A 25,111-nucleotide genomic window follows, 5' to 3' on the forward strand; every position below is an offset into this window, starting at 1 on the left:
TGCTCTGAGACCTCAGAGGATAGTCCAGTAGAGTCACTGTGTCTGCAATTCATTCTTCTATCACTCATATTGGGTTTCATTTGAGCCTGTCAGTCAAGGAATCTGTCAGATATAGACTCTCCACTTCACTCTTTTTGTGTTTATTCTGAATGAATTCAGAGAATGACAGACACTCAAAAAGCAAAACTGTCAAAGAGCCATGCTATCCCAACTTATACAGTATATAGTATATATATATATATATATATATATATATATATATATATATATATAGGATTCTTTGAGGGAGATGATATAGCAACAATCATTTTAGACTTTTGGAGCATATGTATATTTTCATAGTATACCTTGACTTAGTAGAAGGGGTGACAATAATTATAAACTTGGGCACCACAGTGAGGATGACAGTGAACAACCTGGGACTACTCAAGCCAAAATTGCCTTGCAACATATTTCAGCAGGAGTAGTGAGTGACAGCATTTCCCCAGAGTCAGTGTGTGAGCGTGGTCACTCATTTTATGTCATATAATGCGGATTCTGTGTAACCCACCTGGAGCACATCATTATATGCACTGTATAATGTGAAAGTTTGGAAGCAACACAATATCATTACTCATGGCCAGAAATTGAATTGTATACTGACAGTTAAAACTAATGAATACACATCTGTTCCCTTATACTTGTATTGTACTACTGTTGAACATGTACAAAAGTCAGTGTATGAAAGCATTCATGATTTAAAAGTTGCTCCAATGATTTAATGTTCATTTGCATTTAAAGCTTTGATCAACTTTAAAGCTATTTGCTAGGTCAGTCAGCAGTGGTCCAGATGCAGTAAACCTGCTGGGAAATATCACAAGCCACATAATCTCATCCAGACTTATTGGAATATGATAATATGAGCAATCAGGGCAGGAGGAGACCTTTTTTTTTTAAATTAAAAACTGCATTGCAATACTTTGCTAAGTTTTTGTTACAACAGCGGTCTATGGAGCAATTCCTGCAAGAAGACTAAAGCAACATTATTTAAAATATTGAACAATTGGAAGACTATAGACTATATATACTGCTGTATCTACCGTTACAATATATATATATATATATATATATATATATATATATATATATATATATATATATATATATATATAAAGACTGACCCGGGCTACAGGATTAATAGTTAAATTCTCAAACTGAGCGGTGCTCCCCTTTAACCTGGCGCTGCGTCGCTGCCGCGTTCAGGTGACACATGAATAAGTGAGTGGGCACCGGGGCGCTTCCCAGCAGGCACCTCTTGAGTCGCCAGAGCTACCTGAGATAACACTGTATACCTGACACCTTCACGCAGGCATGCACACCGCCTCACATTGACTGGCCGCTTAATTACTCCGATAACATAACCCGCGATGAAACAACAGCAACAGTTGGAGTCGACCATTACAGAAAAGTAAAAAAAAAAACAGAACATAAATTAAGTGGTCGTAAATGCGGAATGACATCGCCTTAAACTTAACCGATCCTCTCGCTGGACTGAGAGCTCGTGAAAACATTACTTACGTTAATCAATCCAACTACTTCTACAACTCTTCTGTGAGGCGCGCAATCAAGAGACAATGCAGAGCCATACGTGTGAGCACGAGCCCTAGAAGTGGCCGTTAAAGTCGACAATTAGGAACAACTATCGTAGACTGTAGAAAACGTTACAGCACGAGATAATGACAAACATGATCCTGTCAGTGAAAACCTCTTCTCTCCAACACCTCTCCAGCAGGATGCTCATGTCATTATCATGCTGTCCTACCTTCCTCGTCCGTGTCCGTCGCTGGCTGAGCGCCTTTAGATTCGATTGCCGGTCCTGCTGTGATGCGTTACCAAGTCTCTCTCTCTCTCTCTCTCTCTCTCTCTCTCTCTCTCTCTCTCTCTCTCTCTCTCTCCTCTCTCTCTCTCTCACTTCTTTTCTCCCTCTCTCTCTCTATTTCTCCCGTTAGCTTTGCTCTATCACCACCAACGCCCTGGTCATGGCAAATTTCACTTCCCAGTCTTCTCAACTACCACAGCCAAACATAAAGCATCACGTGTGTGAGGCTCCCACTTAATGTCCCAAATTATATCCACTCCTCCTAATCCAGGGTCACATTCCAGCACTCACAGGTACAGAGCCTCAGGTTTTAAATGTTGCTTCTAAGCGATGTAATTCTATTATGTCAGTGAAAACAACTCACACACACACACACACACACACACACACACACACACACACACACACACACACACACACACACACACACACACACACACACACACAAAATCTGTCTGTGCATGTGATCCAAAATGTAGGGATGTGGTCGACTTCTGAAGTCTGAAGTCGACCAACACTCATATGATTTTGTCGACTACTCGATTCGTTGATTTAATCGACAGAGTTTCTACACGACTCAAAAACACAAGCGCCACTATAAACCTTGTGTTTACCAGAGATGTGCTCAGAAGTATCTTGGAAATAAGTCATTCAGCATGAAAAAGCATTTTAAAAAATGTCTAATTGACTAAAGAAATCTGAGATGACTGAGACATAAATGACCCATTAGTCGACTAATCGCCTAAGAGGGGGCAGCCTTACAAACATGATTTCTATATTTTGCATTTGATGTGCATTGAATTTATTATAGCCTTTTTTCACAGATGGCCGGCAGTGTCAGTGAAAAGTGTAAAATAATTACACTAAAGATGTGTTGACAAATCATTTGCAAGCTTCACAGAAGAGGGCTGAATTCACTGAGATTAAAGAGATCTATTTATGAGCCTCCTAAATAAGCCCATGAGCTAATATATATTACACAAATTAAATTGGAAATCCATTATTTAACCACAGAGTGCATATGGACCTGAAGAGCAATAGCCAGTGCAATAGCATCACCTAGAGCATAAAATGAGAATTACAATGGACACTATCTCCAAAAGAGATTAATATAAAGAAATGAATGTTCCAATTAAACTCACAGTTTATGATGTTAACAGGCTGGACAAAATAGACAGTTCAAAGTTAGCTTAACATAGGCAGTATACTTACATTATTTTACATTTGACTAAAAATATCCAAGACCGGCTTTACAAAGAAAAGAAAAACTCCCTGCAGTAATAATTATGAGACCGTCTCAGTGGTTATGGTCAAAATATGTTTCCTCATACTGTTGGTCATGGGCAGGTCTACTCAGAGAGCCACAGCATGGACTGCTCATCTATGAGATTCATTTCTATCATCTGATATAAGCTCCTATCTTTACCGTATTTTAAAGATTCCAGATGTAAAATGATATGCAGAAAAACTCAGCAGCTGTTGTGGTGGAGCACCTTCGTGGCCACAGGGCCCCCACAGCTGAGGTTTTTGTGATACAAATGCATTGCTTTAATACAACTAGATGTTTTTATTCAAAATGTCAAAGTTGTGTCATGTCAGTGGTCAACAATTACAGCGTCAATATGAACATGTCTCAGCTGAGAGGGACCTTCAATGCCTCTGTACACCCAACACAGGTGTTTTCACTTAATGTGGCTGATTAGTCCTCTTCTCAGGACTGTGTAGGAATGTACTGCAACTGATTGGCATCTCCTGTTAGCTCTGCTGCATCTGTTGGTACAAATTACATCTTCCCCATTCTTACTGGTAGATAACCATCAAAGCTCCGGCCCACCTTTAACCTGAACAAAGGTCTCAGCCAGAAAACACCCGTGTGGGTGTTCAGAAGTTTCAACAATACACAGACACTTGCTGCCGAAAAGCCATTTCCACACAAATCACAGCTGCATGGCCTTGCACCCACATTCACCTTCAAGCCTCGATAAAGCTCCAGATATCCATCTTGCATAGGAAAAGGCATTTCTTCCTTTGCCAGTGGTCTGAAAGGCACCTCCACCATGTATGAGCTTTGGGAAAACCTCCCGTTTCTGACTCTGATCCCTTGCTGAGGACTAGATGCCTCACTTCTTGTGAGCTAGTTTCATCACTACAACAGAGACCATGAAGAGAGATAAAGATAAGACATTGTGCTGATGTGGAAGCGAATGCAGCTCTATAGAGGCGGTGACGGAGCAGACGTGTTGTCAAATCAAGACCTTTTGAACGCTGACTTGTAAAAACAGTAAAAAAAAAATGTATTTTTACTCACAATGCTGCTGTTCTGATGACTTTTCCTCCATGAAGCGGCACAGCTAAAAGCACAAATAATAGTGTCATGGCAATGGAAGCAGTTAAATTAAAAAACTTTCCTGTAAGTCTTTGTTATTAGAGAGCATAGATTTTTGATAATCAAAAATGGTGTTTGTTTTCTTACAGGCTATTACTAAGGTCTTCAACCCCTATAGCCAATATATCTGATAACAGTGATTTATTGTGAAAAATACATAATTTTGTATTGTATTATAGCTATGCTGTATTTTATGCAATCAATCTTCATTAGCAGAATATTTGGGGACCTTAAGTCACTCAAGTTGATTGACAGTCCTAAGTAAAGCCAAGTTCTCCTGTATTTATTGTACATGATGCGCAGGATATGATGACGATTCAAAGTGATATTCTGCTGCTCTCTGGTGGATATCTTACTCAACTGCAGTTTAGAGGTGTTTAGCACGGAGGTGCACCTAAAATAGCACTGTGTTTAAAGCCCAAAGAAAAAAAGGGTTGCAGGAAGCACAGTTTCAATTACAATGTCAAGAATAATTAAATATGAATGCAAGGAATGGCAAATATACAACGTAACGTTACAGGTTTATTAGCACCAAAACTTCAGTAACTTATACCTTAGGTGTTTTTTTCCACTTTTGACATGATGTGTATTAATAAAACAGTAGGGAATGCATTGTTTTTCTCCTCCTACACAAATTTCTTGTACAAGTCCCTCCAAGCACTTGTTCTAAGACTGTTTGGAGTTAAGACAGAAAGAAAGTAACAGTCCTATCAATACCCTGTGAGGCGGTTTTTTAACAGACAGTGGGTGGACAGGATTTAGCGGTAACCACTGAACAAGCACAACACGCTCACCAAGTAACTTAGCTAGCATACTTTTCAGTGTCACATTTAATATATAGTTTTACTCCACTACATTTAAAATCATTTATATTCCTGTGCGGTTCCGGGGTGTGTAATTTCAGCTAATGCTCAGTTAAACATAATGTTGGTTTATTTGGCACAAGAATAGTAACGTAACTTATCCAGTTAAAAGTATGAACTGCAGGGATGAATATTGGACTTAGCTGCCCAAATATATGTGAAGAATAGTGGCAACCAACAGTTAACGTTAGCCAACAAAACTGTTTATTCAAATGTAGCTTACCTTGCTAGTTATCACTTTATGTTGCTAACGTCAATGCTGTTAGCTTACTGCTTTGCTTCATACCGCAGTATTTCAGCGCCGTCGTTCAACCTTTTAAAATCTTTGCTAAAAGTATATTACACAATTATTGTCGGTTGCCAAGTTGTTGTGAGCATGTGACTGCGACAGGCGACTGCAGAAACGTTTCGATGCCGCTGTGCCATCGTGCACTACTCCTTTTCCATGAGTTAGCCATTTGGACTCGTAGGAAACGCACAGGTGTAATTAATTAATACTGTAATGATGGCTGTGCGCTCAATTTAGGTGCCCCAGTAAATCATATAAGTGAGACAGAACACACAGTTCTTACAGCAACACATTAGCCTCCATTGACATAGCCGTAATGGTCATGAGTCTGACTCACTTGTAAATTCACAAATCTGTATCATGTATTGCATGTCCACCAATGTAAAGACTTCTGTTTCTCAAGTCTTCAGTACCTTTTTATGAAACTCAATGGCAATGCCAAAACCCTTTTATAATGCCACTTATACTGAAGATTTCTCAAGATTTCTTTTTCACAGCAGCCATTTGGATGTTACATAGCAGGGTAACCACAAGTACAATTGATAATATTGATTTTGGTCCCATTCTCTTTGATGTGTCACAGCCATTCCAGTGAGCCAGAATGCACAATACAAAGGCCCTGGTCCACCTTAATGGAACAGAGCCATAATTAATGTGTTAATTACACCTGTTTTTACCCTGCAGTAACATGTAAAAATGGCTGCTGTCCTTCTGTTATCGCTTCAGGGTCACAGGGGAGCGGGAGACGAGCCCAGATGACATTGGGCGAAAGGTTCCCCTTGGACAGGTAGCCAGACTATCACAGGTCTGACATTTAGAGACAGACAACCATTTAGTTTAATTATCATCTTAAAAAAAAGAATTAAAACTTTACTGATAAAGGCGTCTCCACACTTTAGTTTTTGTGAGACAGCATGTTATTCGATATGTACTAAACCTCTGACCTAACTAGAAAAAGTTGCATAAGCCGTTAAGTTGATTAGCATTCCCCTATATAAGATGAGAAGGCTTAGCATGGACATGCAGAAAATAGCTCTTTTTCCATTCTGCTTAGAGGCAAGTATTTGTCCCCTGAAACTCGTTCTGACATCGAGCAGTTGTATCTTCACATGCCGAGTGAGAGGGCTCCTTCTGTGTTTTGAGCAATGTGGTAGTGTGCTAATGACTTCCCAGCTGTCATCTGGAAGAAGCTGGTGCCAAAAATGGGCAGGAGGGTGAAGAAAGCTCAGCCTATTACGCTAGCACTGCCGAGGCAGCTTCCCTTGGCAGACGTGAATACCTAGACAATGCTGGCCTATAGGTTAATGCTCAACCCTGTTAGTGACAGTTACCTAACGCCTTTGGAGGGACTCACGGCGCTCGGGTTCCAGCATTGTTCTCAGCGTCCCATCATTCTTCTCCGCTGAAGACGCGTGTCTTCTGTCTTCTCCACAGAGCCGCTCATGCACATCACATGCACTGCTGTGCTCTTTTCAGACCACTGCTTCAATTCAATTCAATTTATTTTGTATAGCCCAAAATCACAATTCACAAATTTTCCTCAGAGGGTTTTTTAAATCTGTACACATGCAACATCCTCTGACCCGGGACCCTCACATCGGTACAGGAAAAACTCCCCCCCAAAAAATAAACTTTAACAGGGAGAATTAAAAGGAAGCAACTTTAGGAAGAACAACAGAGGAGGCATCCCTCTCCCAGGATGGTCAGAAGTGCAATGGGTGTCATGTTTACATCTATTATGACACTGTAAAGAAAGGCAGACGGTGCTCATAGAGTATTTGCATGGTTAAATATTGATTTCAGCACAACATATTGATTGAAGACATTGTGACATGTCACCCGGGGGAAAAGCACAGGTGTAAATGATGACAATAATGATGGCTGATTTCTTTGTAGCTGTCTCACCGTCATGGCTTACCGGGAAAGCAACATAGAACAGAGCCATCATTAATGTTATCAGTGACAGCTTTTCCAGTGAAAAGCCCAAATTGCTGTTGAAAAGGTCTACTCTGTCAGTCATACCTGAGACAGGAGGTATGATGAGCTCTCTGTGTGGATCATGGCCATTTATTTACCCATTCATTCATTTATAGAAAAATATAGGATAACATACAAGAGAAATGTATGTTTTATACACATATTAGGGTTTTTTTCACCAGAAAAACAAACCCACCAATACTGCATTTTTGGTAGAATGCCCTGATTTGTTTTTTGCAGACTGGGCGGCTCAGTCGGATGAAGCTGCAAAACCTGTTGTCTCAACGAAGGCTTCAGCAGCGAACCATGAGAATGACCTTTGCAGACCACCCTGGAACACGACGACACGATGGAGGTGTGTCGTGTAGCATCACTGAGGCTGGGGAGATGCTGGGATTTTACAAAGTTCCACTGAACTTTATGCTCTTATGATCTTGTTTGCTGTCTCCAAAGCCATTCACATGTCCCAAAAGTTTTGAAAAGTATTAATTTCTTAAGTGACGAATAATAAATACCTGGAACAATATTGAGCTGCATTGTTTTTCACTTATGTGTGTTGTTATGTATATTATTACCCAGCAGTTTGCTTCTCTAGTTATGCTAAAAACCACATTAAGATATTGGACAAGGATTTAACCAAATGCAAATATTCAAAAGCTTTCTTTGCTTTGACAACCAACGTCAAAAAAACTCGGCAAGAAAGTATGAACACCTTGATGTATCCTCAAAGCTTTTATTGTTGAAAGAATTAATCTATATCAATACATGGACAACTCATTTGTGACATCAAAGAGCTCGTGATACCATGAAATGATCAAAACACTTCTTGCATTTCAAGGTTAAACAACTTTAAAAGCATTAAGGCGTCATTAAAACAAAAGCGCCTGATAGACAGGGCAGCAATAAATCTTGGTTGCTTTTTTGACAGACTTAGTTGTGATAACAGACGGCCGCTCGGGTTCTCATGAATAACAAGGAGCACAGCAGACCCTGGCTTGTTTCTCTTGGAGTTGTATTCAAATGAAATTACTGGGAGCAGTTGGCATGAAAGGAGAGAGCATAATTTGCTCAGAGGAGAGAAGATGCACAGCCGGGATATCTGTCTGTGTTTGATACTCATCCTGCTCCTCTTTCTCTTTTACTTAATTACCCATATGCAGGGATCCCATTCCTAATGGAGTTTCACCCCCCCCCTTAATGGAGTTCATATTAGAAACACACTTCTGTAACAACTTTAACTCAACATCTCTGCAAACACTATACTGTTTTTATTAGCTTTTTGTTTTGTTCTTTATTATACTTTTTTTTCCCTACTGGCCCCATTTGTTTATCAGTTTTAATGGATTTTGGGGGCCTGTATTACCAAGTCAAAAGCAAAAGGGAAGTAGTAGAATAATAGAGGGTGTGTGTTGCAGCAAAGGTCCCTGATAAAGAGGCTGGGGCCACATGCCATTTAAGGAGTACCAAAAATATTAATCACAACTATTACATTCCTCAGGAGGTATGAGCCGTCGTCCATAAATCTAAGCGCCGGTGGACCCTGCTGCATATCAATGCGTCCTCGGGCAAGATACTGGACCCCAAGTGTGTGTGTGTGTGTGTGTGTGTGTGTGTGTGTGTGTGTGTGTATGTGTGTGTGTGTGTGTGTGTGAGAATGTGTATTACTGCGGAGGAACAGGTGGCACCTTATATGGTAGCATCTGCCATCAGTGTATGAATGTGTGTGGGAATGGATGAATGCTGTGCTGTAAAGCGCTTTGAGTGGTCGCAAAGACTAGAAAAGCGCTGTACAAATGTAGTCCATGTACCAGCCCCATATTGGTTCTCCAAAAGACTAATGATACACATATAACAGTCAACATAGTAATACTCAATGAGTGCTTTCCCCTCTCTGGGGATAAATGCGGCACGAGATATGTATGAAAACATTTACCAAACTTAGGGGGGCCAGAATAATTAATAATAAAGTCTAAATAATGATTAATATTACGGGGAAACTGGCTCCCTTTGGCCCCCCAACTCCCTAGAAACCGCCCCTGTTGCTATACCACCCTGTGGAAATGTGTTAGCGTAAAGTTCACAGTTGTTTCATTAGTTAGGCCGTAGCATATATACCGCATAATATGACATATTACAGAAAGTGTCTGACATTACTGCATACAGATACATTCTCAACAGGCTCTGGTGAGCAGCTGAAAACCGATAACAATCATCAGTGACCTTTAACAAAGAGTTGCACAGTATCATTGGACCGAGGTAGGATTATGTCCTTGTTTTTTAATTAAAGAATCATATCTTTTCTTCTTCACCAACGGCTCTCGCTCTCACACATTTATCAGTGAATAACCAAATGTGAGAACGGGAGACAATGGCCAAGCTGTAACCACTCATTTCTCAAAGCACTTCACTTCGGTTCTAAATTCATGCTCTTTTCTTTCCTATCCCCCAAATCATGTTTTTTTTTCTTTTTCTCTACAGGCTCTCAGAAATGTCACAATGTCTCCTTATTAACAGGAACTTGAACTTTAATCTGCCGATAAAATGAGGCAAAATTTTGCATTCATACAGAAAAAAATGGCAAGAAAATGACCAAAACCAAACAAGTTACAGACGTGTCTAATAGTGAGTATACTATGCAAGTTTTTACATTTTACATACTGTCTGTAAATTAAATGATTATGTATTTGTTCTTCTGTCTCATTAGATCTGCTTAGATGGATGTTAAGTAGAGTTACACACTAATGAGGCTACAGTGATAATGGTGTTAGTTGTCTCGCCTGCAAGCATGCATTGTATTGCAAGAGCGGATAAAGTCAGACAACAAGATAAAACATATTGTCAGTGAACAGTAGTGTATAAAGGTATTTTTTAAAGAGCAACCCTGTCTCCTTTACATATGTTATGGAGCATAAATGTGGCTCTTCAGTAACAGAAAAATGAATCTTGCATTTGAATGTAATCTGGGCAGCTTTTACATTTATCACCACAATGTAATCGGAAAAAACTATTTTAGTAATATAAAAACGTAATTTCTAGGAGACAGGGTTGCTAGGAGACGGAGGAGGGTTGGTCAGGGAGATGCCAATCACACCGCAGATTAACAGAACACACCGGTGTGTGGGTGGACAGTGACCGTGTAGCGTCTTCTAAGAAGTACAATAGTTCAGTCAGGGGCACTTATGTGGTGTTGAGTAAGAGTGAAACGACTCAGGTATTAAAGACCACGCTGCACACCTCGACTCATCATGACTGTGATTGTACACGACCAGTCAGCTGGCACCGGTTAGCTTAATGCAAGGTGCATTTCATGTGGTGCATTGTGGGGCAAATTGAGTGACGAAGTTGTCCTCATGTATCAATAGTGAAGGTGGTTGTTTACTGTATATAAGACATCCTGTATACCGTATATATATGTCCTATAGAGAGTATAGCAGCTGGGTGAAATTACCGTGGAGTTGTGGAAAACAACTCCAGTAAAAAGGAGGCTGTGTACTCAAAGTGAACAAAGAACAGAGTGCAGCCCTGGGTAATTCAATACATTTTCTTACCAAACAAGACAGTACATCTCAGGTGTAGATCAATATATTTTCTCTTGCCTTTATTTAAAGAAAGTATTTTTGGATCCACTCTTAAAAAAAATCCCTTTTTGTTTTTGCTTTAGGTTAAGAGATTGATCAATGAATCTCATCCCAAGCAATTCTTGACTTATGAGTGAAGCTGCAGTATCTGACGGAATGATAAGCAGAGAGGACATGCTGTGTAGAACTGTAGCCTGTGAATAAGTGCACGGACTGTGTGAAAATATTTACATTACAGGCATATATGCGTACACATGCACACCCGTAAACTGGCTCTCTGAAAAGTAGAGCCATTTCAACTCTGATTCATTTCCTCTTGTTCCCTCTAAGACAAGTAATTTATCCACCCGGAGGTAAAGCCCTCTCCGCAATAGCTCTCCAAGAACTTGCATAACAATAAAGCAAACGGATGACACTGTGAAGGAGCTACAAATCACAGCATGCCCCCCAACAGACAAAAAGAGCTGCATGCATGGTAATTCCTATTCTTGTCACAGTTTAATATTTCATCACCGCGTCTCATTTTCAAAGGCAGAACTAATTGCTGACATTAATTACTCATTTCACTGATGGCATTAGCTCTGATAAGTGTGATGATGATCGGATTAGTCAAGCTGTATTATGCTTAAAGACCCAGAACAAGATCTTGAGTTTACAAAAAATGGGGGACAGTGGTAGGCAGTGGTGGAAGAAGTACTCAGATCTTCTATGTTGGTAAAAGCGATACAAATAATAATAGTGTAGAAATACTCTGTTACAAATAAAATGCTTTCAGAGTTGTACTTAAGTAAAAGTACAGTAGTATTAGCATCAAAATGTACTTAAAGTACCAGAAGTAAAAACACTCATTATGCAGAATGATGTATATGAGATTATGGGATTATAATCATTAAAGCATCAACTTGTTCATCACTTTAATGTTGCAGCTGGTAAAAGTGGGGCTGATGTTAACCACCTATTTATTATACAGCTGGAAAGCGTATGGATGTTTTTAAAATATTACATTTAACCTGAAAGGCAATAAGAAAGTCTTACATCAGAGTTGGTTTAGATATTCTATCCCCTGAAATATTATGAATTATTCAGGAGATGTATTACTGTCCCACACACGAGCTGTGACAAATGTGAGAACTGTTGGCCTTTTACTCAGACTACATTGCCACGCAGACTCAGCAACAAGGGTCCGTCTCGGAAAAAAACAACACAACCCAATAAGAACAGAATTGAATTGAAAGATTATCAATGTGACTTTCCATGTGTACTTGTGTGACTCACCATAGGTGCATCACTCACTCTCCTAGACTGAAACTAGACTCTTTATGGTGGGCTGTTGTGAAAGCACACCGTTTTGTTTGAATCGATACAAAACCTAACGAGCTAAAGGCACTGGTCACACTACGTGGTGCACACACTGTGGTTTGAACAGACTTTTTCACCAGGACAGATTAAAACCGATCAGTAGCCTAGGCCTAAGAAGTTGACAGTTTAACAGGTGACTGAACACAGTGGTACAGTGTTAAACTGAAGGAATTGAAAAAAAAATATGGGTACAGCATTTAAAACATGTTTGCGTCATCTATGTATCTCCAAATGTGGACTCAGTTTAAAAAAAATATGTATTTACGGTAATATATATATAACATTAACTGTCAGATAACTTCACAATTTTATTTGTAGATTAAAAAAAAATGTTGTATTACAATTTTTCGTTTGAATATGCAAATGAGGCATTATATAATGCTAACTATTGGTCGATTTGAGAGAAATCTATAGACTCAAATAGACAAAGTAGTAAATTAAACTGCTAAGTTTGTTTTTTGGATGCTTGAAAGTAGACATGTTATGGAAGCAAAATAGCCCAAACTCTCAGAAAAAAAACGATCAGTTTGACTGCAGTGTCTTGCCTTGCTTAACGCATAAAAAAAGACTATAATGAAGATGTACTTTTCACCGTAACATCACACTAAGTTTTGGCAGGTTATCCAGAAACTTTGGACATGGTACAGTCGGTCAAATGCATCCATCATTGGCAGTAGTATCTGGAAAAAACCTCCATGATCTCATTTTTCACTAACAGCTGACAATCATGAAAAAATATGGTCCATTGTGCACTGAGTAGGAACCAATCAGGACCAAGATGACTGAAACGTCAAGACCTGAACTTTTTTTTTTTGTCTTACTGATGCCAATCAATAAACTTGAATGTCTAACCCAGAGTAAAAATCTGGCCACGGCTGGCTGCGCAACTTATGAGAGCTCTGTTAGGATTTTGACAAGTGGACATTTTTATCTCAAAGCGGTCGGATCCACTGAAGCTGATCCTCATCTTAAACCAAACCACCTCATCTTTTTACAGGCTATCAAAGTTCTGGTCAGACAAAAAGGAGGAACATATTATATTTACAGATATAATACGCTTCAAAAGAAGTTATGACAATTTGTAAGGAAAATCAAAACCTGTTTTAAGCCACACTATCTCTGTGTTTTAATTATAGATAAGTTTGATTATTGCACGCTATTGATCCAATAGCTCTTCCATAAACAGCACAGTGTTATTATTACAACATAACCAGATCCCCAAATAAATTACATTACATTACATTACATTACAGTCATTTAGCAGACGCTTTTATCCAAAGCGACTTACAATAAGTGCATCAACATTGGTAATCAAAAGAACTACTAGTCACCAGGAGTCATAAGTACATTTCCTTTTCCAAACAAGCATCTAAGAGCATGAAGCAGAGCATAACTCAGAGCCAAAGTACAGTACAGAAACAAAGAAAAACAGTTAGTGCTATAAGTAATACGAATACAATAAGTGCAACAAGCTAGTATGAATACAATAAGTGCTAAGTGGAAGGCTCAGGGAAGCACTTCCTGAAGAGGTGGGTTTTCAGCCTGCGCCGAAAGATGGGCAGCGACTCTGCTGTCCTGACGTCAGTGGGAAGTTCATTCCACCACTGTGGGGCCAGGACAGAAAACAGCCTTGACTGGGTCGATTGGCCGCCAGGACCTCTGAGCGACGGGGCGACCGATCGCCCCGAGGCAGCAGAGCGAAGTGGTCGGGCGGGGGTGTAGGGCTTGACCATGGCCTGGAGACAGGAAGGAGCTGTTCCTTTCACTGCCCTGTAGGCTAGCACCAGAGTCTTAAACTGGATGCGAGCTCTTACAGGTAGCCAGTGTAGAGAACGGAGAAAGGAAGTTGTTTGGGAGAACTTGGGGCGATTGAACACCAGGCGAGCTGCGGCTTTCTGGACAAGCTCCAGAGGTCTGATGGCCGACGCCGGGGCTCCGGCGAGTAGAGAGTTGCAGTAGTCCAGGCGGGAGATGACAAGAGCCTGGATGAGAACCTGCGCCGTCTCGTCAGTCAGGAAGGGACGAATCCTCCTGATGTTGTAGAGCAGGAATCTGCAGGAACGTGTGACGGATGAAATGTTTGCTGAGAATGACAGTTGGTCATCCAGGGTCACACCCAGGTTCCTCGCAGTCCGAGTTGGTGTAACCATGGTATCATCAATGGTGATGGACAGGTCCCGGTGCGGGCAACCCTTCCCCGGGAGGAACAGTAGCTCAGTAAATGGTATTTATCACTCTGGATGATATTAGCTGGTGGAGCTCAATGTCAGCCTACTTAAAAACAACTTTGCTCAGAATAATTCCTTTAGAGCGCTGCCATTTTAAATCACATTTTAAATTTTGATCCCTTCATATAAAGCGCTGTCTACTTTTGACTACTCATCACAGACTGTATGATGTGAGCAGTTCAACGAGGAGTGATTTCCCCTGACTTCTTGTTCCTTTGACTAGTTTAAGAAGCCTCTAGGGGTAAAACTACGCAGTATTTTTTTCTATTTAAGAATAGAAAAGACAAAAGAAAGGTTAGAAAGACACAATTTAGTTTTGCAGAATTTAGTTTTTTCTCACTTTGTACTGTAGCTTGTGGAGCATAACTTACATGTTCTGAAGTCAAACCATTGCCCTCCAAACCTACATTTATTAGAGTAGTACTCACTACTATGTTGTGTATGTGTATGCGACACTTTGAGTCACAAACATGAGCCGGTTTCAAATGACTCCCATCCCCTACCTACTACTAGCATAAAGTGAGACTTTGTAACTTTTGACAGAATAACTCAATTGTCCTTTTACAAATGAAAACTTGAATTCATAAACAATTTAATGCGTCATTGCTGAATTCAGTACTCTTAAATATTTTACTGTCATAGCCTTACTTGTTCTGGTGTGCCCATAGCTTATGGTGGCTACTGCTAGCAAACATTGGCTAATGTATACGTTAACAAATTGTAGGTCAGTATTGGTGTATGATGGACATTACCGAGACTTAATGACTCAGTAATAACAGACTATTTTCCAGCATTGTGCTTGTGTTACAATAGCATAGCATTTTAGGTAAATGCTAAGACATAGTTTAGCATTTTCCTTTGTAGCTGCAGTGGCAACTGTTCAGCAAAAGTAACATAGTTTCGTTTTAGCAGATTTTAAAATGAGAACAAATGTCAAAGGTGCAGTTGTTTGGAAACATACACATTTTAATTCATATTAAAATTCATATAAAATGTGGAAACAGCACACATTTTGGACAGAGAATGAACATGTGCCAATTAGGCTACATAGGTAGGGACTGTTTGGTTAAATACTGAAGCAAATACGAGCAAGACTGCTGAACTCAGCAGCATTTGCTTGTCTTTAAAACACTTGAATCGTGCCGCTCGTTGAAGTGATTTCACGGTCAGTTCTTGCATGCAATCTGAAGTTGCCAAGGACACGGAACACTAAGTTCATGAAAATTTAAGAAGGACTAATTCCTTTACTGGGGGAATGCCTTAGTTGTTGACAGAAGAGAACACCAAGCATTCTGAGTGGTGCAATATGTCTCTTTCCACTTCGGGGAGCAGTTGGATCGACCGACAGAGTTGGCAATTCTCGCTCAAGAGCTGATCCAAATTTTAGAGACTAATTGTAGAATCCCAAGAATAGAAAATAAAATTAGTTGCTTTCCCCTTCAGGCCAGCATTTATTGGGTTAAAAAAAAGTTACTATATGCTGCCTACTGATATAACTCTGTACATAAACCAGGAATGAGGGATGTTCTCCACTAAAAACTCTAACTCAAAGTGTAATAAGGAGAGATGTCCAATAAAGGCTCGATCTCAAGGAGCAATAGACCTTTCCAGATGTCGCATGGTGAGTCACTCCGTCTCAGCAGAGACTATCCTCTACAGTGGGAAATCACTTCGTAACCATAAATTGAACTTTGGTATACACCCGTAGGTCCCCCATTTGGACGCAGAGTACATCAAAACTTAGAGAGTTTTGTGTTAAAAGTAACTGGCAGAGAACCCACGAAGAACGAATATAGTGATGTTATAGTTCTGCAGAAACCTCAGCGTCCTGGGAACAACATGAACTAGGTCACTTCTACATGAGACAAACACATCTCCCATCAGCCAAGCAAACAAATAACAAAATATCATAAATCATACTCGATATGACTGGGACAGACCGGAGAAAAAGGCTGCTACACTCCGTTAGCAACGTGCTACCTACGAACATGCAGCATGAAAAAGCACGAGCGCCTGACGGAGATTACGGACATAGTTTCCATTTCTCTCCCCGGTAAACCATCGCAGAGATATTGAGCTTCGAACACAAAAAGTCACACAGCTTTCATCGAATATTGTACTTACTTTTGGTCGAATCTCAGCGAAAAAATGGAATATCTCCGTACTTCCAACGCATGTTTGTCCAGCTGCTGGTGCTCCGTGTGAATCCGTTCGATTCGTGTCTCTCCGACACTCCTCGGATTCTTGGGAGGGTTGGAAGCTCAGCAAATCAGATTTCAGAGCTGGACCTTTTTGAGCTTTATTGGCTAATAGTGCTGTCAATCATCTAGCTTTCAATTCCAGGCAATTCTATTGGCTCCTACGGTTCGAAGGATGTCTCAATGGTGAAAATCGGAGAAGGGGGGGCTGAGATACAGCCCTGAACAGAGAGTCTGAAGCAGGATTTGACCTTAAACTAAATAACTAAAAAGGGCAGAGAAAGAGCTTAAAACACTCAAAAAAGGTCCAATCTTCGGTCTATTGATTCAATGAACATCATGAGTGATACATAGAAGTGATATAGAGTGTTTTTGAATTTTAAAAATACTTTTTTATTCAAATATTGGAGTATTTGATCAGTTTTCTAATTTGAAATGCTCTATATTTCATAAATGTTTCACTGTATCTATGTATAGCTGTGTATATAGAGCCTATATCAGTTGTTCTAAGAGCCCAGCATATTAAAAGTCTTGGATACCCATACTTTCCAAAAAACAATACCCTAAAAGTGCTGTTTTTCAAGATCGAGCTTTTGAGTTTTCCAAGTTCTGCTGTGTTCCATCCTTATCTTATGTGAACCAGTAACATGTATTCTGATAGTTCCATGATTTTTCTCATCTCAAAAATATATTAAAAAAAATTATTTTTTTTTTTATTTTTTTATTTTTTTTTATACAATTAATTAGGTATTTCTTATCTTTATTCGAGCTGAGGCCTGCAAATAGGCCTCGTTTTTTTAAAGCACGACCTATTTTAGAGTTCGCCGTACGGCTGACCTTACAGTGTAACCACAACCTCGGTAAATGTGACTCATGGTCGACACTGCAGAGAAGGGAAATGAACTCGAGAAAGAAAGAGAAACGTCAAAATGTTCAAATCATAAAAGAAAGATGAGCCTTTTCATATGGCTCTTGCATGTTTGCTTTTTTCGACAACAAAGAATGAGTCGGCATTAACAGGAGGGAGCAAAGTGCTTTTTTTTTGTGAGGTAATTGAGTGTTTACGTAGTCCCTCGGAAAAGCCTCCCTGACCAGAGTGAATCATCCTAATCACGAGTACTCTGATGCTGCGAGGTAAAACCATGTTGATGCCTCGCAATAAACTCTGTAAAAGCTGAAAAGTCTGAGGGCTGCCGGAGAGCTTTGAAGTAAGATCTCACCTCCTCACCTACCACCATTTCACATCTCCTCTTGTTTTGTTTTGTACTTATTAGGGAGCCGGCAAACACTTCAGGCACATCAGCCAGAACTAAGTAAAGGAATACATCAAATCCTCCGCTGCGTACCTGAGTGCCTGCATTTGTTTATCCTTGTCATACGTATACGGCTAACAGGGTGCCTTGTTAGCCAGCAACAATTCACAATTTCTAAATTGCATCTACAGAGTCAGCTTCCAGCTTGTCAAAGCTTGTGACCTAGAAAAGGCGGCAAAAAAACAAAGTTTTTTGGGTCAGGGCCTTTTTTCACGACGGTCTCTCCCCCCTTTCTCACGTAAGCATGCAGAAAGGATTCTTGGACTGGCAGGTAATGCAGGGGGGCCAGTTTTAGAAGGCATCAAATATTCATTCTACGAAGTGCTGGCCAGGATTCATGACCCGCAGGTACGTTGCTGCCTGTGCTCCTTTATCACTGTGTGGCTGCATAGACCCTGAGGGGCTGGATTCTTCATAGTGGTATGATTAGATATGTGTGTGTGTGTGTGTGTGTGTGTGTCTGTGTGTGGGGGGGGAGGGGGGCTCCCCTGAGCTTGGCCATCAGTTGACACAGTGATGTAATATCATGTGTCAGGTTGAGAGTCCATTGCTCCCACCAGCCGTTGACAATGAATGCCCACCACCACCTTTGCTTATGTCACATTTGTTCTGAGTGCTTCATTTGTTCATGAGGTGTTTGCTCAGGCGTAATGTCTCTTGGCTTCAGACTGGACAAGAGGACATTCAGGTCACCATATCGCATTAACTGGACAGGAGCTGTTCCTGTGAGGTCCTCAGTGGTGTGATCCAGAAACTTAGTCATCTGATTCTCCAAAGTGAAGCCAAGGGATGAGAGAGAGAGAGAGAGAGAGAGAGAGAGAGAGAGAGAGAGAGAGAGAGAGAGAGAGAGAGAGAGAGATCTCCCATCCCTTTCCCCACCCTCACTATTCACCCACACCTCTCATGTTTTTTCCCCATATCTAGGCTACTCCAAACTCCAACCCAGTTTAAGTAATTGATGGAGTGGAGGAAGGAGACTTTCACTTGGCAGAGCAGCAGCTGTCAGCCAACAGGGTTGCAATAAGGAAAACGTCGCCCGAGGGGGATCGAAGCAGACACGGGAGAGCAGCAGCGGAGACGAGGAGAAGGCGAGTAGAAGGGGGGAGACTGCTTCAGGTGTCGTACGAGTCGCGATGGAGGCGCGCGGCGTGCGTGATTAAAGGGGAGCTCACCGCTTCTGGAAAGCGCTCGCTTTGTTAAGGTGGATTACAAAGTGAAAAAAAAGCCTTTGTATAGCTGTCTACTTCACGTGGCTGGATTACCTCAGAACCATGAACGTGTCGCCCCCGGACCGCAGGAAAAACGTGCGGGAGCTGGCTTTGGAGATCGGCATCCGAGTTATGCTTTTCGGAGTTTTTGTGTAAGTATGCAAAGTCTTGAAAATTTGGCATTGTGCGCCCTGGCTCTGGCGATGTCATTCGGTTCCATGACTGTCGTTATGTGTGTGCTTTTTTTTTTTTTTACATGCTTGAGACACCGAGCTGCTGCGTTCAGGGTCACTTGCGGCGGTTTGTGGCGCTGTCCGGTCCCCCGTGTTGAGCCGCGGTTAACGGGCACATCGCTGCTAAACGACCAGGACAGTATACAGACGCTGCGGTAACAGGTTGCAAAAAAAAAAAAAAAACAAGTTTCACTTCACGTCACGAATCAGCGTGACACTATTATTTGATGACTCACATTATAGCCCAGATTATCACAGCTGGCATTGATTAGAGATGGTTAGAGAGACAGAGGCGGCTTCTTCGACCACTTCACTCCACAAGAAATAGATCTAATTGAAGCAGCCCAACACAGACACATTGCGATCCATGCATAGTACTTTTTTTTTTTGTTTGGCAGCATGACACCTTACGGGAAGGTTGTTCCTTCAGAAATACAATATACATTATTAATTTGTTTGTCTAGCCTGGAGGCGCTAAGCATTGTTTGCATCACGATTGTGTCATATTTATTTATTCTCTGCTTCATGTGCACTGATAAAAAAAAGCCCCGGGTCCTGTTGTCTGAACTGACTCACACATCGCTGCTCTTTCATTCCATCCGTGCAAGAAAAAAACTAAAACAAGAAGAAGAAGAAGAAGAAGAAGAAGAAGAAGAAGAAGAAGAAGAAGAAAGAAGTCAAAAGACCAGCAACGCTGGCTGCATAGTCTGTGTACACATTGTCGTTAACATGTGTCCTCGGGCTACGCGGTCCAGCTGTATGTGTGCAGTGTGCTGTCACCCTTTAAAAGGATCGCAGAGCCTAGAAGAGCGTTGATGCTGCATGGTGCACGGTGTTAGACACGGAGAGGGGGGGGGGGGGGGGGGGGGGGGGACACACTCACCTGGAGGGATCAGACCAAAGCATGAAGCGTGTCTCACTGATGCAGACCCCTCTGCAAGACTCTCTTTGTGGCTGATTTGTTATTGCGTTACGGAGTGCTCCAAGCCACTCACACAAAAAAAGGAAAGAAATTTCACACAATATCATCTTCATCATCAACTCGCTGCTGTGCTGCCACAGAAGCCCCTGTCACAAAGTCCTTGATCGCTGAAATGAATTTAGTTTTTACACATGAAAGCACGCTGAAGGCTCATAAGCCGAGTTTGCAAATGGGCATCTTCAGTAAACTTGATCTGCTTTGTACAAACTGTACAGTGGTGCCCTCATTAAATGAATTGATTTTGGTTCCACTTCCTCAGCGTGACACAGACATACTGGGGAAACACAGAGCCACAAATTCCAAATTCGATTTTGTGGCTAATTGTATTTTTGGCCTCTGTGCTCAAGATTGAGGAGCTTTTATCTTTGATAGCAAAAGAGCTATCATATGTTTTGACAGCGGGAGTGGTTGGTCTAATAGATTTCTTTGGGACCGGCGGTGATTGGTGAGCTGTAGCTTTTGGCTTGAGGGATCAGAGAGAGAGAGCTGCTCTCTGGCCCTGTGGGGCAGCGGTCCCCTGTTCTTGTCGCCCGAGGTGAAGGCAGGATAATTGGGGTCAACCAGAATCAAGATTTTTTTTTTTCTTCTTCACTGGAGGTGTAAAGGACAGTTTTGTGTCAGCTGCTAGTATAGATGTCAGATCCCTTATTCGCATGTGTTTCCCTTGTCTTTCCTTGCATCAGTGCTCATTTAAAATCTTGCTTCTACCGTTAGAAATTCATCTTATTGCTTTCTACCTCTGCAGCTCAGTATTACATTTGAAAGAAAAAGAATCACCCAATTTTTCATTCGCTGGTCATATTCCTTCATATTTGTGGACATGTACCAAGGGTTGCTGAAATTGAGTTCCTTAATCCTTTAGTTTGGGCTCACGAGCAGATATGGAGGCACCAGAAAGGTGTCTTCAACAAGCAATACGTGCAAATTCTGCCATTCTTTTGGTCTGTGCTTCTGATTAAATAATTCTCATTGGTCACACAAACTGTTCTTGTTTCTCTCTCCGCCACGCAGTGAATCACGTGTCTGTGCTACCATTTCTGTACCAAAGTGCCCTGAATTCCCTGCATTATTCACAGACACATTTCGTCAAAGATGACTAGCCTTTGAGGGAATATAACTTTTTATTTGCCCTTGCTTGCCAAGCTGCCTGCCTGTTCCAGGCCTCAGGAGGTGCGCTGACCTTAAGCAACGGGCCAAATGTGTGACGTGAGGTCGACCCTGTGCCATCAAACAGCTAACGCCATGCAGTCTTCATAGCTTGGTGGGCACTCCAGGAGTCACACATCTCCCCGTAGCAAAGCAAAAAAGTTCAATCTAAATGGAAATAGATCTTTGACATTTAGCAAAATGGTGTGGAAAAAAACACAACAAAAGCTGAAAACTGCATGAGAAAGTTCTTTTTCTTCTCAACACAGAAAGCGAGGATAATGAGATGGGTGCTATTTCACTTTACTTGTAAGCCGGAGCAAAACAAGCCAGAGCTTAGGCAAAATACCCAAGAAGTCATTTCTCCCTTGAGTGGTTGTGTGGCTGAGCTCATGTCCTAAATCAATCAACGCAAGTGTTTGTGCCTCAGCATGTGGGTGGACACTTGAATAAGCCAGTACATATTAGAATACCGTCTCAAGGGAGAACAGGAGACAAAACAAAAGGACGCAGGGACGAAAGGAAACAGAGGTGATAGATAATTGAGGACATGACGTTAGCAGGATCCAGATAGTCTTAAGATTTGATTGATTAAAACCACTCTGAGAACTCATAATCAGCACCATCCAAAAGCATGGTGATGGAGCGATTGGCCAGAGAAGAGGGCAGCTGTTCGTACACAACTGGATATAATAGATTCATTTGTGCCAAAGGGTTACAGAGTCACAGTTTGGACTCTTTTATTGCAGAAAATTATGGTGTCCGAGGAGGAATTTTGTTTATTACATGTATTTCCATTGAAGCATGCCAAAAATGTCCAACGTGAGACGAGCTAGATACACTCCGACATTGACATGATCTTAGAATTTTACGGATAATGATCTAGTCATTGTCAAATGAGTTGTGCGAGTTGTGCGCTCTGAAACAACACTGGTCATCCCTCAAAACAGAGTTCGATTCACTGCGAATCATCTTCTCCTCTCAGATGACGGCTTAGGAGCAGCCCTGGGATACGGCCCAGATCCTTGGCAAGTCTCAGAAAGCCCTGTGAGATGTTGGGAAAGAGTAGAATGTCAAGGCCTCAGGCTGTTTAAGAATAAGCCGATTGTTTAGCTTAAGGATGGGCGCATTCTGGTTTTGAGGAGACAGTCTCTTTGTAGAGGATCGGTCACAGTGTTGTAAGGCCTCTGCTGCTGATATGAACTTAAAAAGGTATTTCTGACCAAGGAGAATGTTGCAGTCATTTCTGCTATTGTTATTGGATTAGTGATGAAAAAGTTAACCTTGAAATGCTTACGACTTCAGTGGTGGATTTAGCGACACTCTGGGTTATCGTGGTGACAGTTTTAATGGCACAACAAGCACTTGTTGAGCAGCTACTTAGTCAGAAATACAACAGAAGGGCAACTGGTATGTCTGTTCATTGTGCACTACTGATGTTTTCATAAAAAAAAAATCCCTTCAAGCCCTTCATCAAACAGCTCACTGTGGCTGCTTCCTCTTGTTCCATTAGCTATACTCCCTTTGCAAAATTGACAAAATAATATAGAAAACGAAACGTGTTCAGTGCTAACCATAGTGACAAATACATTGCGTATTCTGTGACTGCTTCACAATAAAAGCCACCCTGTGTTTTGCCAGTTGAACGCTTTTAATGTGAAGCAGCAGCAGGATGTTGTGTTTGCAGTAGCGTAATGCGTCTTAGCCCGTAAAGAAACTGAACAGGAAACAGTGAGTTTTACCTGTTCAAGTAAATCCCTAGTGCTTAGGTCAATCTGAATTGAGTGCGGGAATGGCGGACTCCACCACTGTCAATAAAAACTACAATATATCGAGGAATAATTACAGAATATTATTAATATATTGAACAACTATTGCAGGAAACATGCAACTTGTTTGATTTCATGAAAAACTTAAGGATTCTAACTTTAAAAAACAAAAATGTTGTAAAATACTGACACCAAAGTATTCTTATACATTTACCCAAACTTCACTCACAGCAATTTTGAACAAATTGTGCAGACAGAACAAACAGTGGTTTTTAATATAAAGATGTTTCCCTGAGAGAAAATGTTCAGCCATAGGCCACAGGTGTGAGTGCCACTTAAAGCTCTATTAAACAGTGTTTAATATGAATCCCTGCAAAACGGTTGCTAATACTGACAATCACCATCTCCCAAAATAGGCACTCCACTCTGCAGCCCTAAAGCTTTCAGCTTTTTGTTTTATCTCCCAGGTCTATATGGTTTAGTTCCAAATGGCTCCTATACCCATGGGCAAAATCTCCAAGCAAACAAAATCACGTTAATAGAAAGAGCTGAAACTGAGTTGTGGAGGAAGAAAGTACATTATCAAGCATCAGGTGGTGAGAAAGAGGATTCCAATGTATACTTGTGTTGCTCACACACCTCTGTCGCTTTGATTCTGCTGGTCTGTTGTGGTCAGAAATGGCGAGAGTATAATCTGCTGCTTGTTTGTTTGACTATTCCAGTGCATTCTCCAGCTGCGTTTCTTAATTTTGGCAGCCAACATCTGAGGCACTGAATCACAGGTCATCCAATCTGTAACCCTCATTATCTCGGAGATAGGTAAAAAGTGAGATCGCAGGCTCGACTGTGGCTGGAGCGACGTGGAAACACTTTTCGGATTGGATGCCGTTGACACAAATTGACCGGAGAGGGAGGGGTAACAATGACCCTAAAGACTGCGGCCTCCAGGAATGCCCATTCATTTGATCTTCGTCTGAAAGGGCACAGAGCGAACATTCATTGCTGTACATCGTTTTGCAAAATCAACCTCATTAATTACTTAGTAGCCTTTGAAAAGCGGCAGTCTGTTCAGGTACATCTGATTAAACCAAACAAAAGAATAATTTGAGTATAGGTGAAAGCATGAGGGGAAACTACAAAAAGGATTTGTTTAGTGACCACAATGAATTAAGAATCCGAGGCGTCTGTGGAAAAAATGCAGAAACATAAAAAGGCCGAGGCAGAGAGAGAAGAATATTTATGTGAAGAAAGGATGAACCGAGCTGTTGGAGAGCGTGGATCAGCAAACTCTGCAGGTGCTGTGGCAGAAATAACCATTATTCCAATGAGAACAGAGGCAGCCGACTATCACAGCAAGACCAGGGATTCCCTAACAGCCCAGTCTGTCACCGCCCTAAGCTACTCTGGCATTTCATTCCCCGCAATCGTTTGATCAGCTCATTATGTCTGGCTGTCACTGCTGTCATACTATCCAACCCCATCTCTTTATCCCTCCATGGGCATCCGATCGCTCAGTTACTCTCCATGTGTTCTTTTCACCATTTCTTCTTAAAGGGAAACTGTGTTTACTGCGGTTACCCTGTAGGTCAACTTATCCAATAGATGGTGAAATTATACCGTAGGAAGAAAAATAATAGGACAAACAATTCCTCCACTATCATTAGATGCATAGCCTTGAGATTATATTCAGATGTTCATGTGCCTGATGTGATCGTCAATTCTTT

At 41.2% G+C, this 25,111-nt stretch overlaps 1 protein-coding gene across 1 annotated transcript in view; it reads left to right on the forward strand.

The window, feature by feature from the left end:
• Positions 1 to 18,982: 18,982 nt before the first annotated feature.
• The window catches only part of plpp4 (phospholipid phosphatase 4), a 39,648-nt gene continuing 33,519 nt past the window's right edge, over positions 18,983 to 25,111 (forward strand). The window contains exon 1 of the mRNA XM_068725820.1: positions 18,983 to 19,409. Coding sequence (XP_068581921.1) covers positions 19,321 to 19,409 — 89 coding nt within the window. The 5' untranslated portion in view covers positions 18,983 to 19,320. The remainder of the gene's footprint in view (positions 19,410 to 25,111) is intronic.

This window comes from Cebidichthys violaceus, unplaced genomic scaffold (genome assembly GCF_023349555.1).
Source record: "Cebidichthys violaceus isolate CVI_PGR_0920_01 unplaced genomic scaffold, fCebVio1.0.p SCAF_10, whole genome shotgun sequence".
Lineage (NCBI taxonomy): Eukaryota > Metazoa > Chordata > Actinopteri > Perciformes > Stichaeidae > Cebidichthys > Cebidichthys violaceus.